Source organism: Odontesthes bonariensis, chromosome 16 (assembly GCF_027942865.1).
Source record: "Odontesthes bonariensis isolate fOdoBon6 chromosome 16, fOdoBon6.hap1, whole genome shotgun sequence".
Lineage (NCBI taxonomy): Eukaryota > Metazoa > Chordata > Actinopteri > Atheriniformes > Atherinopsidae > Odontesthes > Odontesthes bonariensis.
Window position 1 is genome coordinate 8,032,975 of NC_134521.1, and position 27,224 is coordinate 8,060,198.

General features: G+C 42.4%; 1 protein-coding gene across 1 annotated transcript in view; it reads left to right on the forward strand.

The window, feature by feature from the left end:
- Positions 1-26,604, forward strand: part of dchs1b (dachsous cadherin-related 1b) — an 84,700-nt gene extending 58,096 nt beyond the window's left edge. The window contains exons 5-29 of the mRNA XM_075487623.1: positions 5,747-5,935; positions 7,041-7,272; positions 7,553-7,789; positions 8,136-9,191; positions 9,382-9,569; positions 10,853-10,949; positions 11,084-11,241; positions 13,146-13,586; positions 13,701-13,996; positions 14,127-14,242; positions 16,077-16,316; positions 17,234-17,359; positions 17,476-17,685; positions 18,121-18,377; positions 18,463-18,669; positions 18,825-19,221; positions 19,337-19,450; positions 19,600-19,811; positions 19,921-20,072; positions 20,547-20,677; positions 20,771-21,057; positions 21,687-21,828; positions 21,935-22,106; positions 22,190-22,599; positions 22,697-26,604. Of these exons, the coding sequence (XP_075343738.1) occupies positions 5,747-5,935; positions 7,041-7,272; positions 7,553-7,789; positions 8,136-9,191; positions 9,382-9,569; positions 10,853-10,949; positions 11,084-11,241; positions 13,146-13,586; positions 13,701-13,996; positions 14,127-14,242; positions 16,077-16,316; positions 17,234-17,359; positions 17,476-17,685; positions 18,121-18,377; positions 18,463-18,669; positions 18,825-19,221; positions 19,337-19,450; positions 19,600-19,811; positions 19,921-20,072; positions 20,547-20,677; positions 20,771-21,057; positions 21,687-21,828; positions 21,935-22,106; positions 22,190-22,599; positions 22,697-24,741 (8,112 nt within the window). The 3' untranslated portion in view covers positions 24,742-26,604. The remainder of the gene's footprint in view (positions 1-5,746; positions 5,936-7,040; positions 7,273-7,552; positions 7,790-8,135; positions 9,192-9,381; positions 9,570-10,852; positions 10,950-11,083; positions 11,242-13,145; positions 13,587-13,700; positions 13,997-14,126; positions 14,243-16,076; positions 16,317-17,233; positions 17,360-17,475; positions 17,686-18,120; positions 18,378-18,462; positions 18,670-18,824; positions 19,222-19,336; positions 19,451-19,599; positions 19,812-19,920; positions 20,073-20,546; positions 20,678-20,770; positions 21,058-21,686; positions 21,829-21,934; positions 22,107-22,189; positions 22,600-22,696) is intronic.
- Positions 26,605-27,224: the final 620 nt, after the last annotated feature.

The window sequence follows — 27,224 nt, forward strand, 5'->3', positions numbered from 1 at the left end:
CCCGACCTGGTCCCGACTCATGTGCGAATGCAGACTGAAACAGAAGGACAGTTATCAGAACGAAATTCAGTTCTGATAACTACGTTCCTATAACTAGTCCGTGCGAAAGCGGCTATTTAGCACATAAATCAGACTTAAACCAGCTTTGTTTCATTTGTTTTTGTTCTAATGTGAAGTGGTGTTGTTTGCACTGCTAAAATTGATCATTTAATGGCGATTGCGACTGTTGTGTCTATGTAATTACCCAATCAACCTACACTTTCGCCCTCTGGACCCATCACTGTACATTTACTTCACAGATGGTTTTTCAGATCTGGCAGAGTACCTACTTTCAGGCTGAAGCTCAAATCCCTTATAAACTACAATAACTACAAAACTGAAGCTATTAAATTACAGGAACTGCTCCTGTAGTGTATTAGCTTGTGTGGCACTTTCTCCGACAGTTGTAGGAACTACTGTATGAAAAATCCTTGCAATTTATAAGTTCCTAACACTAAAAATCAGTGTCAGGTATGTGCTGGAGAGCAATTTCATTATAACAAACAGAAAAATTGGCCAAAGCTACAAAGTATGAGTCAAGTCTTATTAAACTGGGATAATACTTTACTTATAGTAGGACAACATTTGCATTGATAGCCAAAGTGAAGAGGTAGATGAGATCGGGAGGATTCTGTATTTTCCTTGTTTTACTATAAAAGCCTGTAGAAACTCTCTCTGCCTTGCCTTCATGAGAAGCCATAAAAGTCCTGAGCCGCAGTAGAGCTGCAGCTGTGTCCCGAGAAGCTGCACGTCGACTCTCTCTGACACTAACCGATGTTTTACAGAGACAAACTGCAGAGAACAGCAGGATCTATTTGGACCAGCGCCCACATCTGGAGAAGATGAGAACAGAGTAGTGGAAAGAAAGAGCAATGATAGAATATGGCAAGAAGAATAAAGCCATGAATGTAATGAAAGAGTGAAGGACAGAATAAGAAAGGAGTGAAAAGAGCAAAAAAAAAAACAAGACATAATCCAATGTAGAAGTATAAGTAAATTAGAACTGAAACGCATCAGGTGACGTAAATGCCTTATTTCTTGAGGTTTAAAAATATGTGTGCAGTACAAAGTATACGTTTTTGGACCCGTGATATAATTAGACCAACCTGTTAATCTGCTCTATTTTCCACTCGGAGCAGCATACCCTCCCTGCTTCATGAAACATCACTTACAGATGAACCTGGGTGACGTAAGTCGAGTGGTTGACAGGAACGTATGAGGTGTGTGGCTGAGATCTAAGCGGACCCACGCAGAGACATCGCCTTTATCTGAAGGGTAATGAGAGTGACAGAAGGAGCATAAAGACAACAAGACAGAAAAAGAGTGTGGTTGGGAGGAATAGTGAGGCAGGTAAATGAATAGCTCTGGATCTTTGCTTGTCCTCCAGTGAGTGATCATTCCTCTTCTTACTAAGCCAGGGATGAATGTGTCTCTACAGACTAAAAGCTCCAGGCCTGAGTCCTGGCTCTGATTCTCGGCACGCTCTTCCCAACTGTTTTTCGCATAGTCCTTCCCAGGCTGACGGCGTGAGGCGTTGGCTGTCTTTTAACAGCTGCATAGTTGTGAATCAATTAACTTCACAATTTCACAAATTTTTCATGTTGTGGCAGTATAGGTTAACGAGGCATCTGTTTTGAGGGATGTGAGTCCCCCCCGTGCAGTCTGAAGTCTTCAGCTAAATGTGGCCTTCCAGATTTTGCTAGGACTTAAGGAAAGGGGTAAGACCAGAGTCAAAACTGGTTTAACTTTTCAAAGAGAGCTCTAAACATTTTTAAACTGCTCCAAGTTAGGTTTTACTTTCAATTTGGTTCAATTAGTTTTGGTCATTATGCTAATGCTAGTTTCATTTTTTATACAAAAGGCTGAACCTCAAATGACTACTTTTATTTTGGTTAATCTTTCTGTAATCAGTGAGATCCTTCACTTCTTATAAAACATTTTCTCTAAAACCTTGAATTTTCTTACATCAGGTGTTATATCAGAGCTCCCAAAGAAATCCCTTACACGGTTTTGCAAGATTGTGCCCGTTAACTGCAAATTGTGTATACATAGACACTGCCAAGACATATACAACTTTCCAGGCAGCCTCTAGTTTCACTTTGCTTCAATAAAAAAAGGGAAAATCAACATGAAAAACGTCCTTTCATGGAATAATGGCCACCATATGATGCATTTGTATTCCAGATTGTATCTATAAACGTTGCATCATCTGAATAATGCTAACAGCAAATAAAAAGATGCTGCAGAGGTTGCGATTCTTGCTGTAGAGCATCCACATTAACAAGGCAAACAAACTTTCAGTTATAAACAATGCTCATAACAACCAGACCACCCGGCCATTGGCTTTATACAGCCCCATCGAGAAGGCTGCTTCAGTGTGGAGGAGACATATGGCACCTTAACTATTACTATTTTAGACAAGCACAAGATGACATATACCATCCTAAACAGCAAGAGAGATTTAGATGGTGAAAGGCATGGGCTGTTGTCTGCATTTGTGTTGCTATGTACTCGGATGTTTACTGCAGCAGGATGACTCCGGAGAGCACGATAAGGAATAGTCATGCAGAAATGAGGCTGAGTTGCTGCTCCTGGATCAGAAAGCAGGCTCCAGTGTGGGAGGGGTTCCTCTCTGGCAAACACCTTTGTCTGGCCTACCAGATTTAAGAAGACATGTTGAGTATTGATGATTATGAGAATAACGTTTTGGTTCCAAAACTTTGTCATTTTTTTTAAAGTTGACATCTGTGCTACTGATGCAGAAAACAGAAGCAAAGTGGAGGAGGAGGTTTTAGTATCTAATCTAAGCCAACGCACTGGCCAATGTAGTTTAAATTGAGCATTGGTGCCATTGCCCTCATGTGAATTGACAAGGTCAAAACATAGAGTTGACAAAGCTGAATTTTATATGCTCTTTCATTTTAGGCAAGATTGATGTAATTTTCTTCTGCTAGACTTTCCCAAATGTTGTGTTTTGTCATTACTCTTATGAATTGGAGTCTTGAAGCTCTGTGTTTGTTGTGTCCGTTTACATTCATTTAGTTATTTCTTTTTCCAATTTCCTGGTTTGGCAGCTGAAGTTCAACAACATAACCGCTGTGTATAGTATGAAACCACAGAAAAACCCAAATGATTACATCTTTAATTTCAATAGCTCCCACGGTTTCTATGAAAGAGGGTTTGCACAGATTTCTTGTACAACCTTGTGTTTGTCTTGCATGTTTTGGCAGCATGAATAATCTGCACCATACTGCGTAGGGTTTTAAAAGTTTAGAGTGTGTGGAGAATCGATGTCCTGCTCTTCTTCTTGTTCCCAGCCTCGATGCAAATCCTTTCCCATCGGAGTCTCAGTTTAAAAAATTACTTCCAAGTGTGTTCATGTACACTGTGTAACCACAGACTTTCAACAAACACTGTCATGTCTCCTCTCTTTCCTTATCCAGGCCGGAATCCCTCTGGGTCTTCTTTAGTGGGGACAGACATTAAAGGTAAAGGTGACGATGAAGTCATCCTATGACCAGGGGGCAGCCATGGGTGTTAAAATCCATTTAATTAGATTTAGTGAAAAAGGATGGGCTCATCCCCCTATGCAAACGGCTGTGTTTGAGCTTGTACGCAGTCATCCAGTTCTCATCACCACAGGTGGCTAATCCATCATAGACTGTCAGGAAGATACAGCGAACGCTGACACATATGCATAGATCCCAAAAGATAGTGCTAGTCTCAACACTGCACTCCATAGCAAGTCCCGGCAATGATGTAGAACTCCCCGGTGCAAACACTGACCAAGAGAGGAGGTCCAACGTGATCCCTCAAAAAAACACAACTGTCTAGTTTGGTTGATACAGCTACTAATAACCCTGAAGGAAATGGTCTAATATTCCTGTTTTAATGTCCCATAAGAGCAACAGTATGCGTCAAGGTGGTAGTGTTTTTATCTGTTTATTGCCAATAGGTATGCGTAATGGTGAAGACATGTGTTGGTTGGATGGAAGGAGGGCCACCGCAGACCGGATGTCTGTTATGGTGGTCCTGTCCTCTGTGGGGTTCAGGGCCAGGGCATGTTCAGATGTGTGATGAAATCATTAAAAGAAACCTGACTTTTACAACTGTTTTAAAAAAATATATATATATATTTTAACATCATTTTGGATGGGGTTGAAAACACTATACCAACACCAACAAGTATCTATAGAAAAGAAGACCTTTATGCAACTTATATCATGATACGGCTAAAGAATATTGTAGCCAATACGGCAAAAGAGTCATTCATGTTCATCTTAAATTTGAATTAAAACTTTATTTATTTATTATTTATTTTATTATTCCAAAAATTACTTCTATGACAATTAGTGACTGTTTAGTCATTCATTTAATTTTAGCAATTGATTCCAGATTCTTAAATTCCTGGACTGTTTATTATAAATGACTCTCTGACTGAGTGTGTTACACCAAAACAAAATGTTTGTTCGAGTGAAATTACAAATCTAAGAATTCAGATTCTTGAATGTTGCCACCTGAGAAAAGACTGTATGAAAGAGGAAGTGATGTCATAAGCCGCATGTACTTTAGCTTGCCTTCAATGATTCCTGATCTGATCTGATCAGTAGAATGAGGTATGATCCTAGAGCACACAGGACATTTCCTTTTAGTATTTGGCAAGAAAAACCTTTGTTGTTATGTGATTTCTGAGTATTTCACTAGCTTTGTCGGGACATACATACACACATATATATGCAAGTTAAAGTGAATGTGTTAATGGCTGGTCCATTGAATTTGCCCTTTTTTGTATACTTTGTTTGAAATATAAATTTACAGTACAGTAGAGTGCAGTGATTTGCAAATTATTCAAATACTATAATGATGAGAAAGAGGTAAAACTCGGCCCAGTTTCAAGTACTGGCTTGAGGCCCTTTGCTGCATGTCTTCCCCCACTCTCTCTGCCCCATGTCCTGTCTAACCACTGTCAAATAAAGGCCACTAGTGCTTAAAAAAAAGAAACACTTTCCATTATCACTGTATGGGTTTACGTTTCTGCACATGGTGTGAGTAACTTGCACATCATCGGAGACCTCATTAATGCTGAATGATATATACAGGTTTAAGAGGAACATGTGTTTCCATTCAAATAACGCATTTTTCAGGGGAGAAGTTGCTTTTTTCAGCAGGATAAGGCCAGGTCATTTAAAGGACTTAGATGATTTCCTTATTATTTAACCTTAACACTCAACCTCTGTCAAAACTCTCTTTTTTTGTTCCTTATTCTTCTGTACAGGCCCTTGCATTTCTCCCTCGCTCTGTTTCCTTGGTTACACAGCACCACCTGTCTTTTTTGCCAGTTTTTCAAAACACACTCTTTTTTTTTCACATTGTATATCTGTTATCTATAAAGGGGAATCGCTCTCACATGTGCTCAGTTTTATAGTACTCTGGAAGTCATAACAAGTAGTGCGGTGGTGTGTGATATTTGGACAAGAGCAGATGTACAGACCTATGGGGTTACCGTATTACGGGACATTATTGTGATAACAGAAAGTCCCTGAACTCATATATAAAAACTGTGACGCTTCGAGAATTTCTTTCATCCAAATTTTCCAACCTGCTGGGTGTGATGCTGTTGTGCTTCTTGAAATCCTTATGTCTCAAAGGCCATTTGACACTGATGGAGCGTCTAAGTCTTAACTTGTGTCTTTTCTTTTTGCCTTAGGTGTCAGCCACAGATGAGGACCGTGGTTCCTTTGGTACCATATCCTACACCCTGACTTCAAGCTCTGGAGGTATATTGCAGGCACCCTTTATCATTGACAAGGAGACTGGCCAGCTTTGCACAAGCACAGCTCTTGACAGGGATGAGGCATTGGACAAGTTTGATTTGACTGTCACCGCAACAGATGGCGTAAGAACATTTTTTTCTTTGATGCTATATTTTCTGCATATTTTGCCTGACAATAAAGCAAATAAGCATTTTTTTGCAATCAAAGCGTAATTGTTATGACTGAAGTTGACCCCCGAAGGAGACCAAAAATTTCAACCGCGGTAAGTGCTAGATCTCTAGCAAGAAGGATAATGTATTTGTAGAACTGTGTTTTCTTTGTGACCAAACACATTCCCTGCTTCAAATGGAATACTTCTGATGAAATGTTTTTGCTGAGAGCAAATTAATGACGTGCACAGCTCCTCTCAAATGAATCTGATCAAAGTGACAGTCGCAACGTGTTTGAAGGAGACAGCATCCTTAGAAATCCCTAGCCCTCAAAAATAAAGAGGAACAACAGCATGGCAAAGCAATCAGAGGGAAACAGAATACAGGGAGGTATGAGGTCAAAAGCAGGAAAACAGACCATTTAGATAATGTAGCAAATCACATTTAAACATGTACATGTATCAATTAATCACAATGGATGCATTTGAAAAGGAGTAAAAAGTCCTGACCATTGTTATGATTTATAAGGGTTCCCCACACATCCCCACATTCTCAGCTCAATCCATCTCGTCTAGTGTCTGTTCCCTTTTGTCTCAGCTATCCCAGTTTATGGTCACATAAAACTAAGCCCACAAATGAATGAGTACAAATCTTTTACTTTGCTGACTAATGCATAAAGTGGCTGATTGGCTCCATATTTAATGGTTCATCAACAGACAACTCATCTGTCTGGCTTTTCTTTTTTCTTTTTTCTTTTTTTTACTGCCGCTCATCTTCACAGTTTAACACAGATTTATGGTCCGAGTTCAAAAACAAAAGTCTTGGATCGTCACTTGTCTCCAAAGGGATGAAAACTAATTTCACGTTGTCGTGGAGATATACTGTGCAGTCAAGAAAGGGAGATTGTTTTGATACAACAACAATTCTTATAACGCAACGCCCGTCTATCTTCACTAATTATTGAAGGAATGTTATATCATTTGTGTCGATGCCTGCTCATGTGATGCCTTGTGCATTCTGCTAACTTTCATTTGAATGTGGAAAATCAAACTAAATGTTTTATTCTTTTCTCGAACAGGGTGGTCTGAGCTCAGCAGCCCGTGTTAGAGTCACAGTGCTGGACATCAATGACAACAGGCCCACCTTCTATCCAATCCTGTATACTGTCAGTCTCAGTACCCATAGTGCCCCGGGAACCTCCGTTGTCAAGGTTACAGCCAATGACCCTGATGCTGGTGAAAACGGCAGGGTGATCTACCGTACAGTACCTGGAGGGGGCTCAACTTTCTTCACCCTCAACAAGGACACAGGTGTGTGTGTGTGTGTGTGTGTGTGTGTGTGTGTGTGTGTGTGTGTCTGTGTTATTTCTACAGTAACTAAAAGTGTGTGATATTATGTGTCACGTGTTATTTTCTATATTCCATAAGCTTTGAGGCACTTTTATCCCTGTTTTAGAGTACATATACATACACAAGTTTTACAGTTCAGCTGAGCCAAATGCTCTCTCAACTTCAAAGCCAGTGTAGGGAGAATGCTTTTTAACATTTAAAGCCAAAGTATACTGAATGATCTGTCCATCTTCCTTTGCAGGAGTGATTTCTCTCTCTCGCTCGCTTCATGGAAAAGCCAACACAGTCATTTCCATGGTGATATCAGCTGAGGATGGCGGTGGTCTGATGGCACCTGTTAATGCCCGGGTGAATGTCAGTGTGGTGGGAGGCTCCGTGGCATCTCCAGTGTTTGAACAGGCGCAGTATTTTTTCACTGTGTCCGAGGATGTTCTCAGGGGAACAGCAGTGGGGACGCTCCGTGCTGCTGCTAAGACAGGTGAGAACAGTTGTAATCACAACTAAATATCTCCTCTCTGTATGTCTGTCCTCCCCTCGGCCATTTTGTTTGCTTTCAATACTCATATGGGAACCAGTGTAATGCAGCGTAACTGTTTCTAACTTGGACTCTGGATATGGATCCACTTATGTCTTTGCTCCTTGATGCAATATTCACACTTTTTAAAAGAGCTTGCACCAACGGTAACAAATTACTAACATCTAGCGGCCAAGTTGGTGATAGCAACCATCTCAAAGGAAGTCTACCCTTTATCTAGTAATTTCCTGATTCCCATGTCTGTTGTTTTTTTCTTAAACTTCTTTTGTTCCCCCTGTTTTACATTTAGGTATATCTAAAGGTATCTTCTACTCTATCTCATCTGGAGACCCTGATGGCTATTTCACAGTGGATAGTGCTTCCGGTACCATTCGCACAGCCCTTCCTCTTGACCACGAAACCTGCTCCAGTCTTGACCTGGAGATCCAGGCACGCTACGGCTCTCCTCCAGCCTATGGAACCAGCCGGGTGCGCATAACTATTTCAGATGTAAATGATAATGCCCCTACCTTCCTCCCTTCCTCATCGGAGTCCCTCCTTTTGCCTGAGATCACCAAAATGGGGACTGTAATCTACCGTATTCAGGCCACAGACAAGGACTCTGGTCATAATGGGCTGCTTAGCTTCGACTTAGTCTCTGCTGGGGCTGCAGGCACCAGTGGCCAGAGGACGTTTGGTGTTGATCGTGGCAGTGGGGAAATACGTCTGATTGGAAGTCTCTCATATGAGAGTGTTCCACGCTATGATCTTCAGGTGATTGCCAAGGATGGAGGAGCACCTCAGCTCAGCTCCACTTTCACACTTGTGGTCCACATCCAAGCACAAGATGCACACGGCCCCAAGTTTGACACCCTCACCTACAGAGTGGAGCTACGGGAAAGCACACCACTCAACACTCGTTTCCTCCAGGTTCGAGCTCTCAACAGAGAGGCTTCTGGAAATGGTGGAAGCTCATCCTCTTCCTCCTCCCCTATTTCCTATCGCCTCAGGCCTGACGGTGATGCTGCTGGATTTGGCATCATGCCAGACAGTGGTTGGCTATTTGTTCGGAGCTCTCTTGATCGAGAAGTCAAAGATATGTACCTGCTGACTGTTCTCGCCACGTCAGGCCCAGGAGGAGCAGGGAGAACCGGCAGTGCAGCTGTCAGAGTGACTGTAACTGATGAGAATGACAATTCCCCACGACTGAGCCAAGAGAGGGTGTTCCTGGCTGTCCGAGAGAACTTGCTGGCAGGGACAGGCTTTGGCAGGGTGTCTGCTACAGACAGAGATGCAGGACTAAATGCTAGACTCACCTACAAGCTGCTCCACTCAGACAAGCATTTTCAGATCAACTCACAAACAGGTGACGATAAGACAAGCATGATAACCTCAGCATTACTTATTTTAATTTGATTATACACTCGATACCGTTTATTCTAATCGTGTTAGATGTAACTCCATAAAAAGCTGTAATTTGTGACACAATTTCACTTCAGGTCATTATGATTTGCTCTCTCAGTAAAAGCATTGGACTTATTCATATTTTGTTTTAGGCGAGATCAGCACCCGCCTCGCCCTGGACAGAGAGCAGCAGTCCAGCTATCAGCTTGTTGTGGTCGTACAAGATGGGGGCACGCCTCCGCGCAGCGCCACTGGTACTGCTCACATCACTGTGCTGGATGAAAATGACCATGCCCCAACTTTTACTCATGTCAGGCCTGACAAAGAGCTGCTGCTTCAGGTAGGAATGGAGGGGGGTAAATTAGTCAAGGAGTCTAATCTAGCACCTTGAGTAAACTCTTATACAAAATAAGAAAAGAACTCCTTAATGGAGGTCATATTTGTGCAGGTATTGCTGCATAATCAAACAGAGCACCATTACTCAAGTGTACTTAAGTGTACTCACTAAATTTTCCTAAAGCTCTTTCATGGTCAAGCAGAAGTTTTGCAATTCTTTCTACTTGTTCCCTTTGAAAAATCTCTGTGATCTTTTAGACCTAAACCTCAGTGTTTATAAAGTGAGTTACTTGGATATTCATTGCGATGCATACAACGTTGCTTTTTGAGTATTGATCGTATTAACTCTCAGGCTACGTGCCCACGACAACGGTAACGACAGATAAACGCAGAACATTTCGACAGATGTGCCTATCTTGCACACGGCGACGGCGTTTGTAGGAGTTAAAAACGGAGAAAACGCAAACGCCCTCCAGAGTGGAGATCTTGAAAACGATCCAACCTCTCGTCGCCGTAGGAACAGTTCAAAACGCAGAAGTGCGTTTTTTGCACACGTTAAGTGGGTAGTTCTCCATGAACGACTCCCATATCTCACTATATTTATTTTGGACACTCTCCCAATCCACATTATCCACTGCCTTCCTGGCTTTGTAGTTCAGTGTCGTGTTCAGGAGCAACTGGACCTCATCATCTGTCCAAACAAAGTTTGAAGGCGTACTGTTGTTGCTGCTGCGCTTCGCCATTTTCTTCCAACTGACGCGGAGGAAGTAGCCACAAAACAGGCATTTCTCATATTTATTAATATATAACAATATAACTCATATAACAATACCAAAGGTATTGTTGCTACTGCCACCTACGTCCGGGGCGTGCATACTACATCGGCAAACTGCGAGTTTTATACGTTTTCCCTGTTCCCATGGATAGACAGATATCCACCCCCAAGCGCTCGTGAGAACGCAGATAAATTGTGGAGGAAAAAAACGGACATCTGCGTTTATGCTTCAGAGCGTTGTCGTGGGCACGTAGCCTCAGAGTGCGAGGCAGCTGCTTAGCCATCACCCTATCAGGCAAAATGTGAAACCTTGGTGAAAGTTCACAGAGAGTTCAATTCTCTTTGAGTGCCCAAACATTTGCTTGTTTCACCTTCAATTTTTGCGATATTATAAAATTGCGCAAAACAAAATCTTGCATAGAATTTTGAATAATGTTTCAGATGTTATGAATATACTGCATGTGTAGCATGTTTGAGAAAAACAATAATATGATGAACAATTTTAAATGCAGGTTACAGAGGGGCTTCCATCTGGGACAGTGGTGGGGACAGTAACAGCTAAAGACCCAGACGAAGGAGAGAATGGCACCATATACTACTCTTTATCAGGTTAGTCGTGGAAATCATCTCACTGTTACATGTTTACAGATTAATCTGGTCATTGCATTCATGTAACCATACACTGATGTCTATGGTTTCTTTGGGGTTTTTTCCTGACTGGCTCTCCCTTGCATCGTCTTAAGGCTCCCGAGCGGAGCGTTTCTCCCTCAACCCCACCAGCGGAGAACTCCGAACCGCTTCCCCTCTGAGATGGGCGGAGCGAGCCGAGTACGCCTTCACTGTGACTGCTGCTGACCACGGCACACCAGGCCTCACCTCTGACTGCCAGATGCGAATACAGGTGACTATGAGCTGTACATTTTTATATCCTTATTGCCTTCACATGTATTTCCAAATCACCTCTAAGGCATTATATGATTGGAACCAAAGGCCAGTCTTGTGAGCACACTTAAAACTGTCTCATCTGCACACTACCTCAATCCTTTTGCATTACTTTCGCTGAGCAATTTCCTCAATTTGTGCACATAGTGAACAGTGTAACTGTCAAAGGAGCTGGAAAAGAAGGTAAAAATGAGAAGGAGGGAAGTTGAACGAATGCCTATAAAAACAAAAGCACGTATCCAATCTAGAGTGAGTTTCCTGATCCAAAGGTCAGCGGGGTAACCAAAACCCACGGTGCAAAACCCTGAGCTGTGGGACTGTGCCGGACTGGACTGAGCTAATTATCTGAACTTTCTGTGAGAAGGTCAACCCTGCATATCAACATACAATATCAGCAGGAGAAAAATGTCTACTAGAGAAGGGTGGTGGCTTGCTTTGACGGTTGGGAGCTCTGCGTGTTTGTGTGATGTGATTTCAGAAAGGAAAGGGTTGTTAATTGCAGCAGGAGTGCTTGCCTTAGATTTCGCTTGTGCACTGCTTGTGTGACAGTGTGATTAGACGGAGGGGAAACAGGCACCTTGGAATCAAACGCTCCCAGATGAGATTTGATGAGAGCCAGCTGCATCAAATCACACCGACGGAAAGGGAACACACAACACTGCACAGTAGCAGGCACTAATGTACACGCACGCACAAAGATACACTCAAACACTTGCATTAAGGAACATTTCAAAATGAGGATTTTGAGATAACATTTCACATAGCTGTGGATAAAAGCAGGCACAGAGATATTGTACACCACAAGTACTACAGTACATGTTGTAGATAGCATGAATAGGAAAAGTGGTTAAAAAGCACAAATACTGCAATTCAGTTGCTTGCACTGTGAGGTAATTTAAAAAGCTAATATTCGTTTGAGCAAATCGCTTTCTCTGCTTGTGTAATCCTGCCTTCCTGTGAATGTGATTCTACAGCTTAAATAAACCACAAACTTCAGTTCATTGCATTCAGTTAATGCTTTTGCAAATCCACAATAAACAGAAACAGTTTTTCTTTGGTGGACCAGTCTTTCATTCTAAATTACGCACATCATCCACATCACTTCCCTTTTATTTTAGGTTTATCCTTTATTATGACAACAGACAAAATTTAGACCGTTGCAACTCGATTGTATCTCGAGGGCGTGTATGGATGGTTCAAACCTACATTTGTTTGCTATCTTCAGAGCTCTTTGATGTGTCCCAGAGCAGAACAGAACAGACCCTGAGGCTGTTCAGTGTTCCGAACCCCCTCTGGCACATATTTGTTTCCCTTTAGCCCAGACAGAAACATGTGGAGGTTGGTTATTGCCGTGCATTTTTTGAAGTGAAGTATTTACAGTTCTCCCACTACCACACCCATCATTCTTTTGTTTAGGTCACAGACCCTGACTCATGTTAAAGCCAGAATGCCGCAGTGTCAGGATATTTACTGGAAGCATTGCACATAATGCCTTCATCTACAATGAAAATGTCTTTGAGGGTTATTATAGTAATGACAACAAAACAGAAACAGACTACGGCCCAAGGCCATGTTTAGAGATGGGTTGGGTAAAAGACACATAGCTTCACTGTCTGCAGAATATCAAAAAGGAATCTGATCCAGCCACATACAACACCACTTGCCTTTACGATTTGCTCCTATGCTTCATTGAAATGATACGCTGAAACGTTTTCTAGATTTCAGTGTATTTTACCTGTGATCCATGGTTGTTTCATGTAAAAAATTCAATGTGATTGCAATCTAAATCACCACTATTAGGTGATGAAATTCACACAGTACTCAGAAAATGTGTGTTTTTGACTCTAGTTTGATTTCCCTCAGGTTCTCAGCTCCTCCAGGTCCATCCCCAAGCCCAATGTCCTCTCTATGACCCTGAACACAGTTGAAGGGGCTCAACCAGGCTCGATCATCGGTTCAGTTCGCTCACATGACCAGCATGAATCGGCTATACTTGAAGGCCAGGTTACCTACCTAGTAGTGGGAGAGACAGACCGGGATGGGACTTTCATGGTAGACCGTCTAAAGGGTGACGTGTACCTGGTGCGTGAGCTTGACTACGAGAAGGGATCGAGATATATTCTGCACATCGAGGTGTCGGACTTCTCCCAGGCGTTTCCCAGCAGTCACTTGGTGAAGCTGGATATCAACGTGCAGGACAGCAATGACCATGCCCCTCAGTTCTCAGAAGACCCTGTTACCATCGTTATTGCAGAGAACTTAGAGTCAGGGGCTTCCATATATACATTCCAGGCTGTGGATCAGGTGAGAAAGTGAAATATTGATTCTAACTTTGTGCCATTGTATAACATCTGTGTGTTTACAACCAAACACCCTATGTTTGTGTTAGAATTTGTATCTATGCTTCTTTTCACATAGGATGGCAGCAGACCCAACAGTGAACTACACTACTTGATTGAGCATCACTGGCCGGACACACCCGACCTCCTGACCCTCGACCCTTTCAGCGGAGTCCTGAGCCTGGGACAGAAGTTAGATCGTGAGTCCACGCCCTCCCTCTACCTTGTGGTGCGGGCCACAGACCAGGCAGTGGATCCTTCGCAGAGGCGGTGGGGTTCAGTAACCGCTCGACTGTTTGTGACAGACGAAAACGACAATGCTCCGGTCTTCAGCTCTCCATCTGCAGTCAGCGTCATGGAGGATCAGCCTGTAGGGTGAGTTGCATACCAGTAGTATGACTATGAGTCATCACACCACAGAACACAGAAGCCTCTAAAGGCTACCTTAATTTCACAGCGGTTGTTTTGTTATAATGTCACATTTCGATTACGTCTTCACTGGCAGGTTTGTAATTTTGTACGTGATGGCTCGAGATGCAGATGAAGGAGAAAATGGAAGAGTTTCATACAGAATCCAGGCAGGCAACAGTGCTGGCCGCTTCAGTCTGAACCCCAACACTGGTAAGTTTATTTTAAGGGTAAGACAAACGTAAAAATAGCATAATGGGAAAATTTCACCATCAATATCCACTTTACACATCATCATATCAAGTCAAATTTACCACCTAATTTCTGTTTTTGCGCTTTTGCCTTGAATGATTTAACAAAGCAGGACTGTTTTACTTGGAGATTTCATGAATGACAGATCATTTGCGTCCCACCCATAGAAGCCGCATAGATGAACAAAACTTTCCAGAAGATCGTAAATACACACTTAAGTGTTGCATCGATAGGGTCTCAACAGCTTAAACCCTCATAACCATCTTTACTCAAAGATTATTCAATGCCTTATAAAGCAATATTTCACTTCAGTAACGCTTTGGTGTGTCTTTCTCGACGGATTTTTTCATGGGAACTGGTCTTTATGTGGGCTATAGGGATGTAGACAGCCCTTGATATTTTATATATATGTTCATGTGTAGTCTCTTCATTGCCTGAGCTGGGTAGTGTAGGCGCGCTCAGCTCTTGCTGAGACGGGATTAAGATTCATAAAACAGACACTTAATGCAGCTTCCAGATGGAAGAAAGTCTTTACGTCATTACTGTCAAGTGTGTGATGGGTTGATTTCACTTCTGGTTTGGTTCTCAGCTGTGTGGTGTTAAGCTTGTGGTTAATGAGAGCCGCAATGGCAGATTAGCGTATATTGTGAAGAAGTTTGCCAAAATCTCTGGCTAATGTGGGGGGTATCATTAGACTGATTGCTGCTTATAAATGGCATGCCTGCTCTGCCAACTTTCTGTTACTCCACATTACATTTGGTTCACTGCTTGTTTTATGTACGATTTGAAAGATTATGTTTCGTCTAAGTTTCTTCTGTTCTCAAGCAACTAAAGAAATAGATACACATACTTTTACATTTACATTCTATATACGCTTGATTGGGGCAAAATTGTAAAGGATATCAGACTTTTACATGACTGATTAAAATCCTTCATACAATTCTTCCAGCTGCAGCACAGCAAATTCAAATTTCTGTCTCTTTTTTTTATTTTACAATTCAACTGTGGCAAAGAAGGTAGCAGCATCTTTATCCAGTTATTGATACTGTATTAGTAAAACTAAGCTGGCTAGACAGGACCATGAAATAGTGTAGTACATGTTTTACTGTGTGTCTGCTTTTGGCAGAAACAGGCAAGGTAGTGAGACCTTGCAGACATATCAGAGCCTTATCCTCAGTCAGCACATAGTATATGTTTGGCATACTGCAGCATTTATAAATTACATGTCTCCTAGGCACAGCAGCTAAACTTGTACACAACTGAGAAAGGTACACACACGCAAACATTTCATGTTTCCTCTCACTTTGCCTGACCCTCCTTGTAGTACGATGAGAGGACAGTGGGATAAAGACATAAAAGGTAACTGAAGCCGGAGTCTGTACTGCGGAGGTCTAATTCACAAACTCCATGTGAGCTAGCATGATTTGCTTAAGATATACACATACTCATACCAGCTTGTACTTCATAGATGTAAAGGCAAACTGATTTAAATGCATGTTCAAAGTGCCAGAATTGGAAAAACTGCTAGGAAGTGACCGATCTCTCCTCTTGCAATGGAAAATCTAATAAAACAAAGCTGCAGAAGTTCTTGTTTTTACTAGACCTCAAGGCATACAAATGCCGCTGCTCGGAGGAAGAGAAAATTACACGTATACAAAAGTTATCTAAACACACGCTCAGTCACAAAAATAGCTAGACATAGAGTTCAAGACTAAATGGTAAATTAAGTTTTAAGAGAAAATCTGACATTTTTTGAAAGACCTCATTCACTCTAAATTCATTGTCTCTGTTGCAGGCTCTCTTTCCATCCTTAAAGCCCTGGATCGTGAGGAACAAGACATCTTCAATCTGACAATTGTGGCAGAGGATCATGGAATACCTCAGCTTTCCACCTCTCAGGTGCTGTGTGTGCAGGTGATTGATGTGAACGACGAAGCTCCGGTGTTCCGGCAAGCTGAGTTCAATGCCCAGGTGATGGAAAACCAAGGACCAGGAACCACAGTGTTGACAGTATCTGCCACTGACCGGGACCAAGGTTGGTTCAACCTCTGATGAAAATACAGTTTTTAATCTTAGAAACATGGTATGGCTAGTTAACAGGCAAGAGGTAAATGGATGGGCAAGGACTAGTTTGCATATTCATAAATCCTCAAATACTAAATAAGACAAAGCTGTTGCATTTAAGCTATAATGTAACATCTTAATATATACTTTAAATAAACAAAGATTAGTTTTAAGGGGTTGAGTCAGTACCCGGAGAAGGATTTAAACATTTTTTTTTAATATCAGAACCCTGAAGAATGAGATACAAATAAAAAAATAAAAAAACACGTTTTTAGTCTGTTGAGGTAGAAAGAAATCTGCAATTTTTTGCCATAGTTAATAGGCTCAAGAATTCTACAAAATGTAAGAATAATATCTGAGCTATATGAGCTTTCATTGAAACAGAATGACATAAAATGATCTACGGATGTGAGCTGCTGAATGCAGCTGCATTCAGTGAAACCCAGCAAAACCAAAAGCACTGTGAAAACTCCAATAACAGAATGGAAGACTTTCACAAAAGATGACAGTAAAGCAGAAAAAAAAACACAAAGATTTTCTGAAATATTGTGTTTATAGTCTGCTGTGTTTTGTCTCCTCTTGTGTTTATCACTGCATTGGGCAATTGTACAAAAAAAAGATGAATGTCTATTTACGAAACCCTAAACAGAAGTTTTGGTTTGTCTACAGAGAGCAAAGCTGTAGAGCTGAGCCGTCTGATGGCCACACAACTGAACAATGGAGAAACATTTATAGCTCTGTCAAACCAGATCTTTTAAAACTAAACTACACCCACTTGCAAATGAAAGTGTGTGGTTACGGAAGTCATCCAGCTTCATATATTTCTGAAATTTGATATGATTTGCCACCTACACATTGCATATTTGGTGTGTTTTGCCTGCAATCCAGGTTCTAACGGCCAGATAACATATGGAGGTGTGACAGAGGATGGCTTCATCATCCATCCTATGACAGGAGTCATCACTACCACAAAGGAACTCGACGCAGAACTACAAGATCACTACACACTCACTGGTACTAAAACATGCATTGTTTCCTCAACTCTGGATGACACGCCTCAAGAACATCTGTTCAAATTATTTTATGGGATTCAAAACCTTGTCAGCCTAATGCTTCCTGTCTCTTACTAGTGTATGCCAGAGATGGAGGGATGCCTCCTAACTTTGCCACAGCTGTGGTCCGAGTTGAGGTGCAGGATGTGAATGACAATGCTCCAGTCTTTGCAAAACTGTGGTATGGACTTGAGGTGCCAGAAAACCAGGTGCCTGTAGGGCTTTGCTTTCTCAAGGCCACAGACCCCGACTCAGGTCCCGGTGGAGAGCTGGAGTACAGAATTACTGGTGAGAAATCCAAGTACTTTATTAGACTGGATTTAAATGATAATATGGGTCCCCATAGCTGTTGTGTTGTCTGAGAAATGTTGAATACTTGTTATTTGTGTTGCTTTTCCCAGCACCTGTAAACAATTGTGTTTTTATCTGCAGTTTTCCAGGATTTTGTGTTGCATAGCAGAGGTCCAGCAGTGTTACTAATGTAACTTAGACACAAGCTTTTGACCAGACCATTACTTTTACACAACAGATAAGATCTTGAAACTGTGACCCCAGGCTTGCTTTGGATATTGTATTATTAAAAGTAGCACAGTGTACTCCATCTCTACCTCTGGAGCACATTCAATTTTTTTGACTTCAGTTCAGGGTTGGCACAAATGTCTTTGTTAAAAACTGCTGTAATTTTTAAAAATTATTTTTCTCCCACTGTCTTCCTCCTTATAGCAGGTGACCCTGATGGAGATTTCCAACTCCACACCACCACAGGAGCCCTGTCCACCTCACGCAGGCTTGACAGGGAGACAAAGGCAGACTACACCCTGGAGGTGGTGGCTGTGGACCGAGGCAGCCCAGCTCTTAGTGCCACTGTCACAGTGCAAGTCAACGTTCTGGATGTTAACGATAACAGCCCTGTCTTTAGCAAAAGTAGCTACGCAGTAGAGGTGTCAGAGAACGCTGCAGAGGGCTCCCAAGTTCTTGAGGCGAGTAAAAATGGAAGAGATTCTAAAAATTAAAAACACTTTTTGCAAACACTTTATTGACATATGCTTTTCTTTGCTTTACCAGGTGTCAGCAAAGGACGCTGATGATGGCTTTAATGGGAAGGTTCTATATTTCCTCAGCCAGGAGGCTCATGGAGCGTTCACTGTTGATGAGAACACTGGTCGTATCACTACATCAGCTCCTCTAGACCGGGAAAAAATGGCATCCTACAGCTTTCAGGTGTTTGCTGTTGATCTTTCACCTGCCGCACCTAGGAACTCCTCTGCTCAGGTAAAAGAGGGTTTAGGGGTTTGAAGGGGCTCTGCTGACTAAATGTTGGAGGTCTCTAAATTTCTGACTTACATGTTGGGCTTTTTTGGATTTCTTATGTCTTTCATTTTTAGTAATAACTGTTTCACTTTACCCACACAATGTCTGTCCTATAGGTGACAGTCACCATCCTTGATGTCAATGACAACGCTCCCTTTTTCATCCAAGATCCATTGATCATTGAAGTGTCCAGCAGGCGTTCCCAGCGGGTTTTAGCCACCATGAAGGCGGAGGACAAAGACTTCGGAGCCAACGGTTCTGTGTTTTATCGTTTTGCCACCCCAGTTAAGGGCTTTAGCATCAACTCTCTTACTGGGGAGATCCAGGCCACTGAACCACTGGGAGATTTGACCCAGGCTCAGAGAACGCTGATAGTGGAAGCCATGGACCAAGGTAGCCCAGCTCAGTCTGCACAGGGGGTGGTGGTAATTTATGTGAAGGAAGTGGAGTACAGTGGCATTCGATTCTCTAGAAATGCAAGAGACGTCAGCATACAGGAGAACGCTTCAAAAGGTTGGACAGTATTATTAGTAATTACAATTTATGTATTTTTTTCTCTCCTGTGAATCATTTGTTTCTCTGCTGTCATTATTAAGGAAAATTACTCTCTCTATTTCAAAATTTCCAGGCACAGCTGTAGCTCAGGCTCAGGCTCAATATCCAGACGGCACACGTAAAGGGATTAGCTATAGCCTCTTTAGCGGAAACCGAAAGCAAGTTTTCAGCATCAGCTCCTCAACAGGTGAAACTGAAAATATCTTTTTAATACAGAATGCTTCAAAATATGTGGATAAATTCAGAATGTTAATGAGATGTCTTCACCAGGCCGCTCTGAGAATATCCTTGTCCTCATTTTTCAATCACATCTTCCTTCATCTGTCTGTCCTCCAGGTGAAATCTGGGTACAGAGCTCCAAGGGACTAGACTTTGAAGACGCTCCTAGACTTCGTCTAGTTGTGAAGGCTGAAACTGTGTCCTCCACATCGTTCATGGCTATCAACTTGGTCCTGCAGGATATCAATGACAATCTTCCTCGCTTCCAGCTGCAGAATTATGTGGCCTACATGAAAGAAACACAAGGATACGAAATGCCAATCATGCGGGTGCCTACAAATATAAAACTTGCATAACACTGCATACAATCCACTGAAATTGTTTAAAAAAAAAAATAGATTCTCTATACATTCTTACACTCGCTGCCCCTTTCCCCAGGTGGTGGCTGAAGATGTGGATCAGGGCCAAAATGGCCAGGTGACCTACTCCATCCAGTCATCAAGCATGAGTGGCCTGTTCAAGATTGACCCTGTGACAGGAAGCATCACCACAGCAGCCATCATGGACCGTGAAATCTTTACGCAGACTAAGTACGGAAAAATCTACAGTTGTATAAACCCACATATATGTGTGCTTGTCTAATTAAGGAGCTGGAGATGTTTTTGTAAAGCTGTGTGCATGAAAAGTTAATTATGCAAATGTAAGGAAGGAAATTTTTTACCCTGGTACATCAAGATTTATATCCACTCAGCTAGACTGTGCTTATGTAGCTGCAGTGGAAATTGACGCAGTCAGCTGAAGTTATATGTATTCCTGCAAACGCGAATCTGCATGCCAGATGTAGCTTTTCCTCGACCATGACTATAACTCAAAAGAAGAACTCTTGTATAATGAAACATCTTCATAACTTTTTGGATCTTGCCTTTGTAACAAAATGAGGAACAAATGTGAAGAAATTCTGGAAATGCACATCATTTTACGTCTTATGATAACATCAGGATTAAACCTCAAATGCAATAAGACAGAGGAAGACTGTTTGGACATCATTTATCTGCCCTCTACAGGCTCGTAGTTACTGCAACTGATAGAGGAAGCCCACGACTGGCCGGTTCAGCCACACTGACTGTGATAATTGTTGACCAGAACGACAACAGTCCCACTATTCCCTTGCCCCAGGAGATCCGCATCCCAGAGAGTAAGCACTGTGTTCTAAATCAATCGTTTGGGCTGTAAAGTATGTAATGTTGAATGCAACTGACAGTTTATTTTCAATCTTCTTCTCTGTCAGATACTTTGATAGGTACAGAGATCACCCTCGTGACAGGCAATGACGTTGACTCCAGTCCTGCCCTCTCTTACTCCTTGCATCTGGACCCAACATCCTTGGGCAAGTTTGGGATTCACCGTTACAGTGGAGGCGTGTCACTCACCGGACCTCTAGACTTTGAGGAGAAGACCTGGTACACCCTGACCGTTCAAGCCACAGACAGCAAACACCATACTGAGGCTAACATTACGATAGTGGTGGAGGATGTTAATGACAATGCACCTGCATTCACCCATGATCTCTATCAGGTTGGTTGGCCTATATAGTAAATCAATATAATATTCTTTTCCCTACTACCACATGTGTGTATTCTCAATAAATCATACATAGCCCCCACCCACCCCCTCAAAAAAGAAAGCAGTTGCCTGACAATCATTACCATCTGTAGTCTTTGCTTTGTTTTGTCATGTAATCTATAAATCCAGTTAAGATAGAAGTTTCCAGTGAATACACTTGTGGAAACGCACAATGGGTGTTTGAATTTCTGACATATTCACACCTCCAAAAGTTTGATAGCAAAATAAATTTAATTCAGAAGCTGTTTCGCTCCAGCACTCTTGCTCTAAAGATGCACTCATGGACCCGAATCCCACTGTAAAAACACACATGCATATTCCCAACTTGCACACAACTTGAGGGCGATAAAAGTTTACTGCCTAAAATTAACAGGGGAAAGGTTGTGGAGATGAGCCTATATAAACTGTCTCAGGAAATTACCTCAGCATTAGCACGCACACAGGAAAAACATGAACTGCTTTATAAAAATGCGATTTTCCTCTCTGCGAGTGTACTGCCTGTTGACCTTCTTACCGTGCGCTTGGGAGTTATATCACAGTATTTATGTGATCTGTTGATGGCATTTTTTTTGGCACGCCAGATTACCCTGCCTGAGCACACACCACCTGGCAGTGCAGTTATCACAGTAACAGCAACTGACAGGGATTCCGGAGAAAACGGAAGGATCACCTACAGGGTGATGTCGTCGACCCAGAAGGGTTTCTATGTTGATCCCCACAATGGTAAATAACCTTTGCTACTTTCAGATATATTTAAGTTAACTGCATCCCAGCTTTGTTGAAGTGAGTTTTTTGCTTACTAACTGAATTTAATTCTCTCTGTATCCAGGAACCCTGTTCATCAATCACAGAGCTGAGTTTGATCCTGAACGTCCTTCGGTCAACATTGTCATTGAAGCTCGTGATGGAGGCTCGCCATCTCTCTCCTCTCTTGCTACAGTTCAGATTCAAATCTCTGACGTCAATGACAATGCTCCTGTTTTTCACCAGTCAGAGTACAGGTCAGTCCAAGTTTTGAATAGAACTAGTGTGCATTTTGGGTGTAACCTTAACAACACTTTCACGTGTGATTTTCTGTATGCAGGGCCACAGTTTCTGAGGACACCATTCCAGGGTCGACAGTTCTGACTTTTGAGGCCTTTGACAGTGACCTCTCGCGGGAAAACTGTGGCTTCGACTTTGCCATCGCCAACGGGAATGAGGGAAATGTATTTCAGATCGAAAGCAGCGTGCGGTTCCTGGAGGGGCGTGGCTTTCAGACAGTCGGAACTCTACTGTTGGCTGAACTGCTTGATTTTGAGACCAAGCCATTTTACAACCTCACAGTGGTGGTTTCGGACCGCGGTGTGCCCCAGAGGAGCTCCAATGTTGCTGCATTAATAACCATTGCTGATGTGAATGACAACCCTCCACTGTTCAGCAGAGCAGAATATACTGTGTCTCTCAGTGAGGGAGCTCCCTCTGGGACTGAGATTATACGACTGACAGCTACAGGTGGGCAAATATCTTCTGTTTACCCCAGTTTCTTATTCCTCTCTCTCATTTTATCATTTAGGTAATTAATTGTGCTGCTTTGTTTTCTTTTTGGTAGACCCAGACTCAACTCCCAATGCTGAAGTCCATTATACCATCAGCTCTGGTGATGAGGTTAACTTATTTGCCATTGACCAGTGGACCGGCGCCTTGCGGCTTCAAAGAGCACTTGATCGTGAGCACCAGTCGACACATACTGTCATTATTCAAGCCACGGATAGACAGGGTCACTTCGCTCTTGCTCCAGTCATTGTTGAGGTCAAAGATGTAAATGACAACCACCCATTTTTCCCTGTGGAGTCCCTGACAGCGAGTATACGAGAAAACCAACCAGCAAACTCAGCTGTGACTGTTCTTCATGCCATCGACCATGACACAGGGGTTTTTGGCCAACTGAAATACTACATGGTGGAGCGGTCTGGGCCCGGAAAAGAAAGCTTTGCCGTGGAACAGAATTCTGGAGAAATCAAAAGCAAAATTTCATTTGACTTTGAGAAGATCAACTCCTTTACCTTTTTGGCAGTGGCGGTAGATTCCGGCAACCATTCAGCTACTGTGACTGTACAGGTGTTTGTCACAGGTGAGGATGAATATGACCCACTTTTCACAGCCACTGATTTTTCATTTGAAGTCCCAGAGGGAGCCAAGAAAGGCCAGAGCATTGGCCAGGTCCAAGCACAGGATGAGGACGGAGGAGTGGATGGTATTGTTCTCTACTCTCTTACCTCCACTTCCCCATATTTTGACGTAAACAAAACCACCGGGGTGATTTTCCTCAAACTGGACAGTTCAGGCAGCAGTACCAGTGGGTCAGGCCGGGCTAAACAGGAAACCAGGATAATGACCCTGGATCTAAAAGCTCACAGTCCGCTAGATACATCTCGCACTACAATGGCCCAGATCTCCATTGATGTTACCAACACCAACTTTGGCCTGGCTTCAGATGTAAACATCTTGCTTATTAGCATCATAGCTGTGTCTCTTGGTTTTATCATATTGCTTGTTGTCATGGCTGTCGTAGTTTTCCTGGTCAAGTCACGCAGGAGGAAGAAGGGCCAGGATACAGGAAACAGAGCAGTCGCCTCAGGAACTGCCATGAAAAAACTGGACGATTGCAACCCCGGTCCAGGAGGAGATAATATCTACCACCAGACTTTGCCAGGTTATGCCGGAGAACAGGGTACGGCTGGTGGTGGGCCCTACACTAGAGGGGGCTCTTTGGATCCTTCTCACTCCAGTGGAAGAGGATCAGCTGAGGCAGCAGAGGATGATGAGATCAGGATGATTAATGAGTACCCCCGTGTAGCCTCTATCACCTCATCCATGCAGGAACACATCTCGGCCAGAGGACCAGACTCTGGAATCCAACAGGATGCTGACCAGCTCTCTGATATCTCTTGTGAGCCTGCCGCTTTGGAGGGCAGCACCTGGTTCAAAGGAAAGAAACTGGGAGGCAGTCTTAGCGGGACCTTGCTCTCTGGACAGCTCCCAGTCTACAGGGATGAGGGAGGAGGTTACCTGGGAGTAGGGCGTGGTCTGAACATTTCCCTTCCCAAGGACTACGCATTCCCTGAGGATGGTAAACCTTCAGTGGATGGTTCCCTCACTGCTATTGTTGCCAGTGACGAGGAGCTTCGTGGGAGCTATAACTGGGATTACCTGCTGAACTGGTGCCCTCAGTTCCAACCTCTCGCTAATGTCTTCACTGAGATTGCCAGGCTGAAAGATGAAACTGCTCAGCAGAGTCAGAACCCTCGCCAGCCCTTCCAACCCAAACCTAAAATGGATCCCAAACCAAGAATTGACCCTCCGCCACTCATCACATCAGTGGCCCACCCAGGGGCCATGTCAGTTCCTCCAAAAGTTCCTATGATTGGGAGGACATTTCCCCACTTGGCCTCACTCCGCAGGTCCCCTATCAGTCATGAGGGATCCATTTCATCTGCAGCAATGTCACCAAGCTTCTCCCCTTCTTTGTCTCCATTGGCTGCAAGATCTCCAGCTGTTTCCCCGTTTGGAGTCAACCAAGGGCCCTCAGCGTCTATGATCAGCACCAGGGAGCCCTCACTAGACCACAGTCCTGATCATGAGATGAGAATTTGATTGAAATACCACAGAAACTTTTAAGAAGGATTTTTAAGACGGACCGATGTTGTTTTGTACTGTCTTTCTCAGAAATCAATGTTTTCATCATCAAGAATGAAGGTTTCATAAATGCCCAGAGAGAGACAGGCATATGACCAATGATTCGTGACTGATTTGTGAAAAACACCCACAAAGACAAACTTAAACTTCTCCTGTTTGAATATTTTTGAGTACTTCTTCCAGTGGTTGGCAGCGTTGCAGGAACACACAAAAAATGGAAATGCGCTTGGCTTGACAAGGCCACAGCCCACACTTCCGTTTTCACCGAGACGCAGGTCTCCATGAACTGATCTGGGACCTCTTCATGGGAGTGTGCACTCACCATGCCCTGCAGTCAGAGATCCCTTAGTGTGTAGATAAATAATTGTGTAGTTTTCTTGTTACCTCACTGGCTGGCCAGAGAGCGAAGGACGTTGTCCCTCTCTTTGTGTCTGTGGACATTTTTTACACTTCAGTATTAAAGTCCAGTGGTGGCTACTTTTGAAATGGCCTCTGGACATGGGCAGACAAACTGTGTTTTCAAAAGACTCTGACTAAATGAATTGCCAAGTCATCACCCAGTGGGAGAGTGATTGAGATTATTGTTTTTCTCACCAATACAAATTCTTCTTCTTTTGGTTTTACTTTTATTTTTATATTTTTATATGAATTTATGATTTAAGATCCATTATTCCACCGTGAGAGGTTGTTTTTGTGTATTTGCATATATGTATATGTGTATGTATGCAGGCTACGCTATGTACTGTAAGTATCTCTTGTGACAGTTCTGATGTGTGTGAGTGGAGATGTTTTTCGCATTATTTATATGAAAATATGACTTTCTGCCACAATTTGACAATAGGAAACAGAGCACATGCAGTGTTGTTACCTTAAGATATTATTTTTTTTTTTTTCGTCAAATTGTTGATCATCCCGAATTCAAAACAGCGGCTGGATAAAAATCTGTCACCAACATATAAATGCCTGCTGCTCCAGCGGTTCAGCATTCTGTTGTGGTGTGCACTTATGCAGAATAAATGCACGTTCCCTTTGTTATTCAGGGACAACTCAATTGTTGATCACTTCTGTGTCTTTCAAAGAATGTGCTTCCTAAACTCAGTTACACCAGTCATTAACTTAAATGTGTTTTTACTGTGAAGTGGTTCATCTCAGCTTAATGGAAACAACATGCGATGACGAGGCTGAGATTCTCTCATGAAAGTGGCATAGGTTGGAAAAATGTAACATATGAGCCAAGCAAGTGGGAAGCAAAACCCCCTCAGTGCATGAATGTACAATGATTTAGCAACCGGTGCAGTATTTATGTCACTTGTTAGGTCTCAGTTTTGTACATTTTTTATTTCTGCGTGTTTATTTCATAAATAAGTATTGTTAGCCACATGAGGTATTTTCAGGTCCCACATGTTTTCACTCATCTGCACCTTTTCCCTCATTCCGATTTTGTCAGCCAAAGGGATCTGCGAGCATCCTTGTCATTCTTTCATGTGCATTTATCATACTGGCCTGTTTTTAATCATTCGGGGTAGGTGCAGTGATAGAATGTCCTCTTGTTTTCAAGAAATGAAATGTTCTTTGTTCACCCCTCCACAAGTCACCTTGCGCAAAGATGGCACTGGTTTGGCTAAAAGCTTCTCATGCCGGGGGCTAAACTCTAGCACAAAATCTTCTTGGGCTGTTGTCCCAATGCTTCAGAAACAGTTATGTGAAGAAAAGCCTCAATTTTAAGTTCAATGTCAGTGACTGATCAATTTATGGCCCAAAAAAGGAGCTGTACATGTATTCAAAGCAAATAATAAATTCCTACTGATCTCTTTTGACAAACTGGAGTCAGACTATTTTTTTTTTGAGAATTCAACGGAGACCTTAATAGAAGGACTGAGAGGTACTTAAAGTTACAATATTTGGGTTGTAAATAGGAACTTGGAATAACCACAGTTATATGCTGTCATTTGTGAGATGGTTGTTACAAGAGGGACAGATCAGACCTTAAAAGCAACCTGAATGAACATGCATTTTAGGTTCATTTGTAGATTAATCCAACACATCCATTTTTATTTGGTTCATTCTAGAAAATAAGTTTTGAAGCAATATATAATCATATAATATTGATATTACTTAATGATTACAAAATGTTTAGTTGTGCCCTGTTGAATCATTGCACACACGCCTTGCAAAATTAAATGTTTTTATGTACATGTAACACATGGATTCTGACAAGGGAGAGAGCCAGACAGTAGCTCAAAACAAGGCATCTTGTAAAATGAGGGATGAGTATGAATTTGAGGATCAATTGTACAAATCATACGGATGACTATATATGGATTGGATACATATCTTCATCCTATATTATGCACACAACTGTAGCTCATCTGGAGTATGTTCCATGAACGCAGAAAGAAAGAAAGAAAGAAAGAAACATCAGCCCTGAATTACATGTTCAC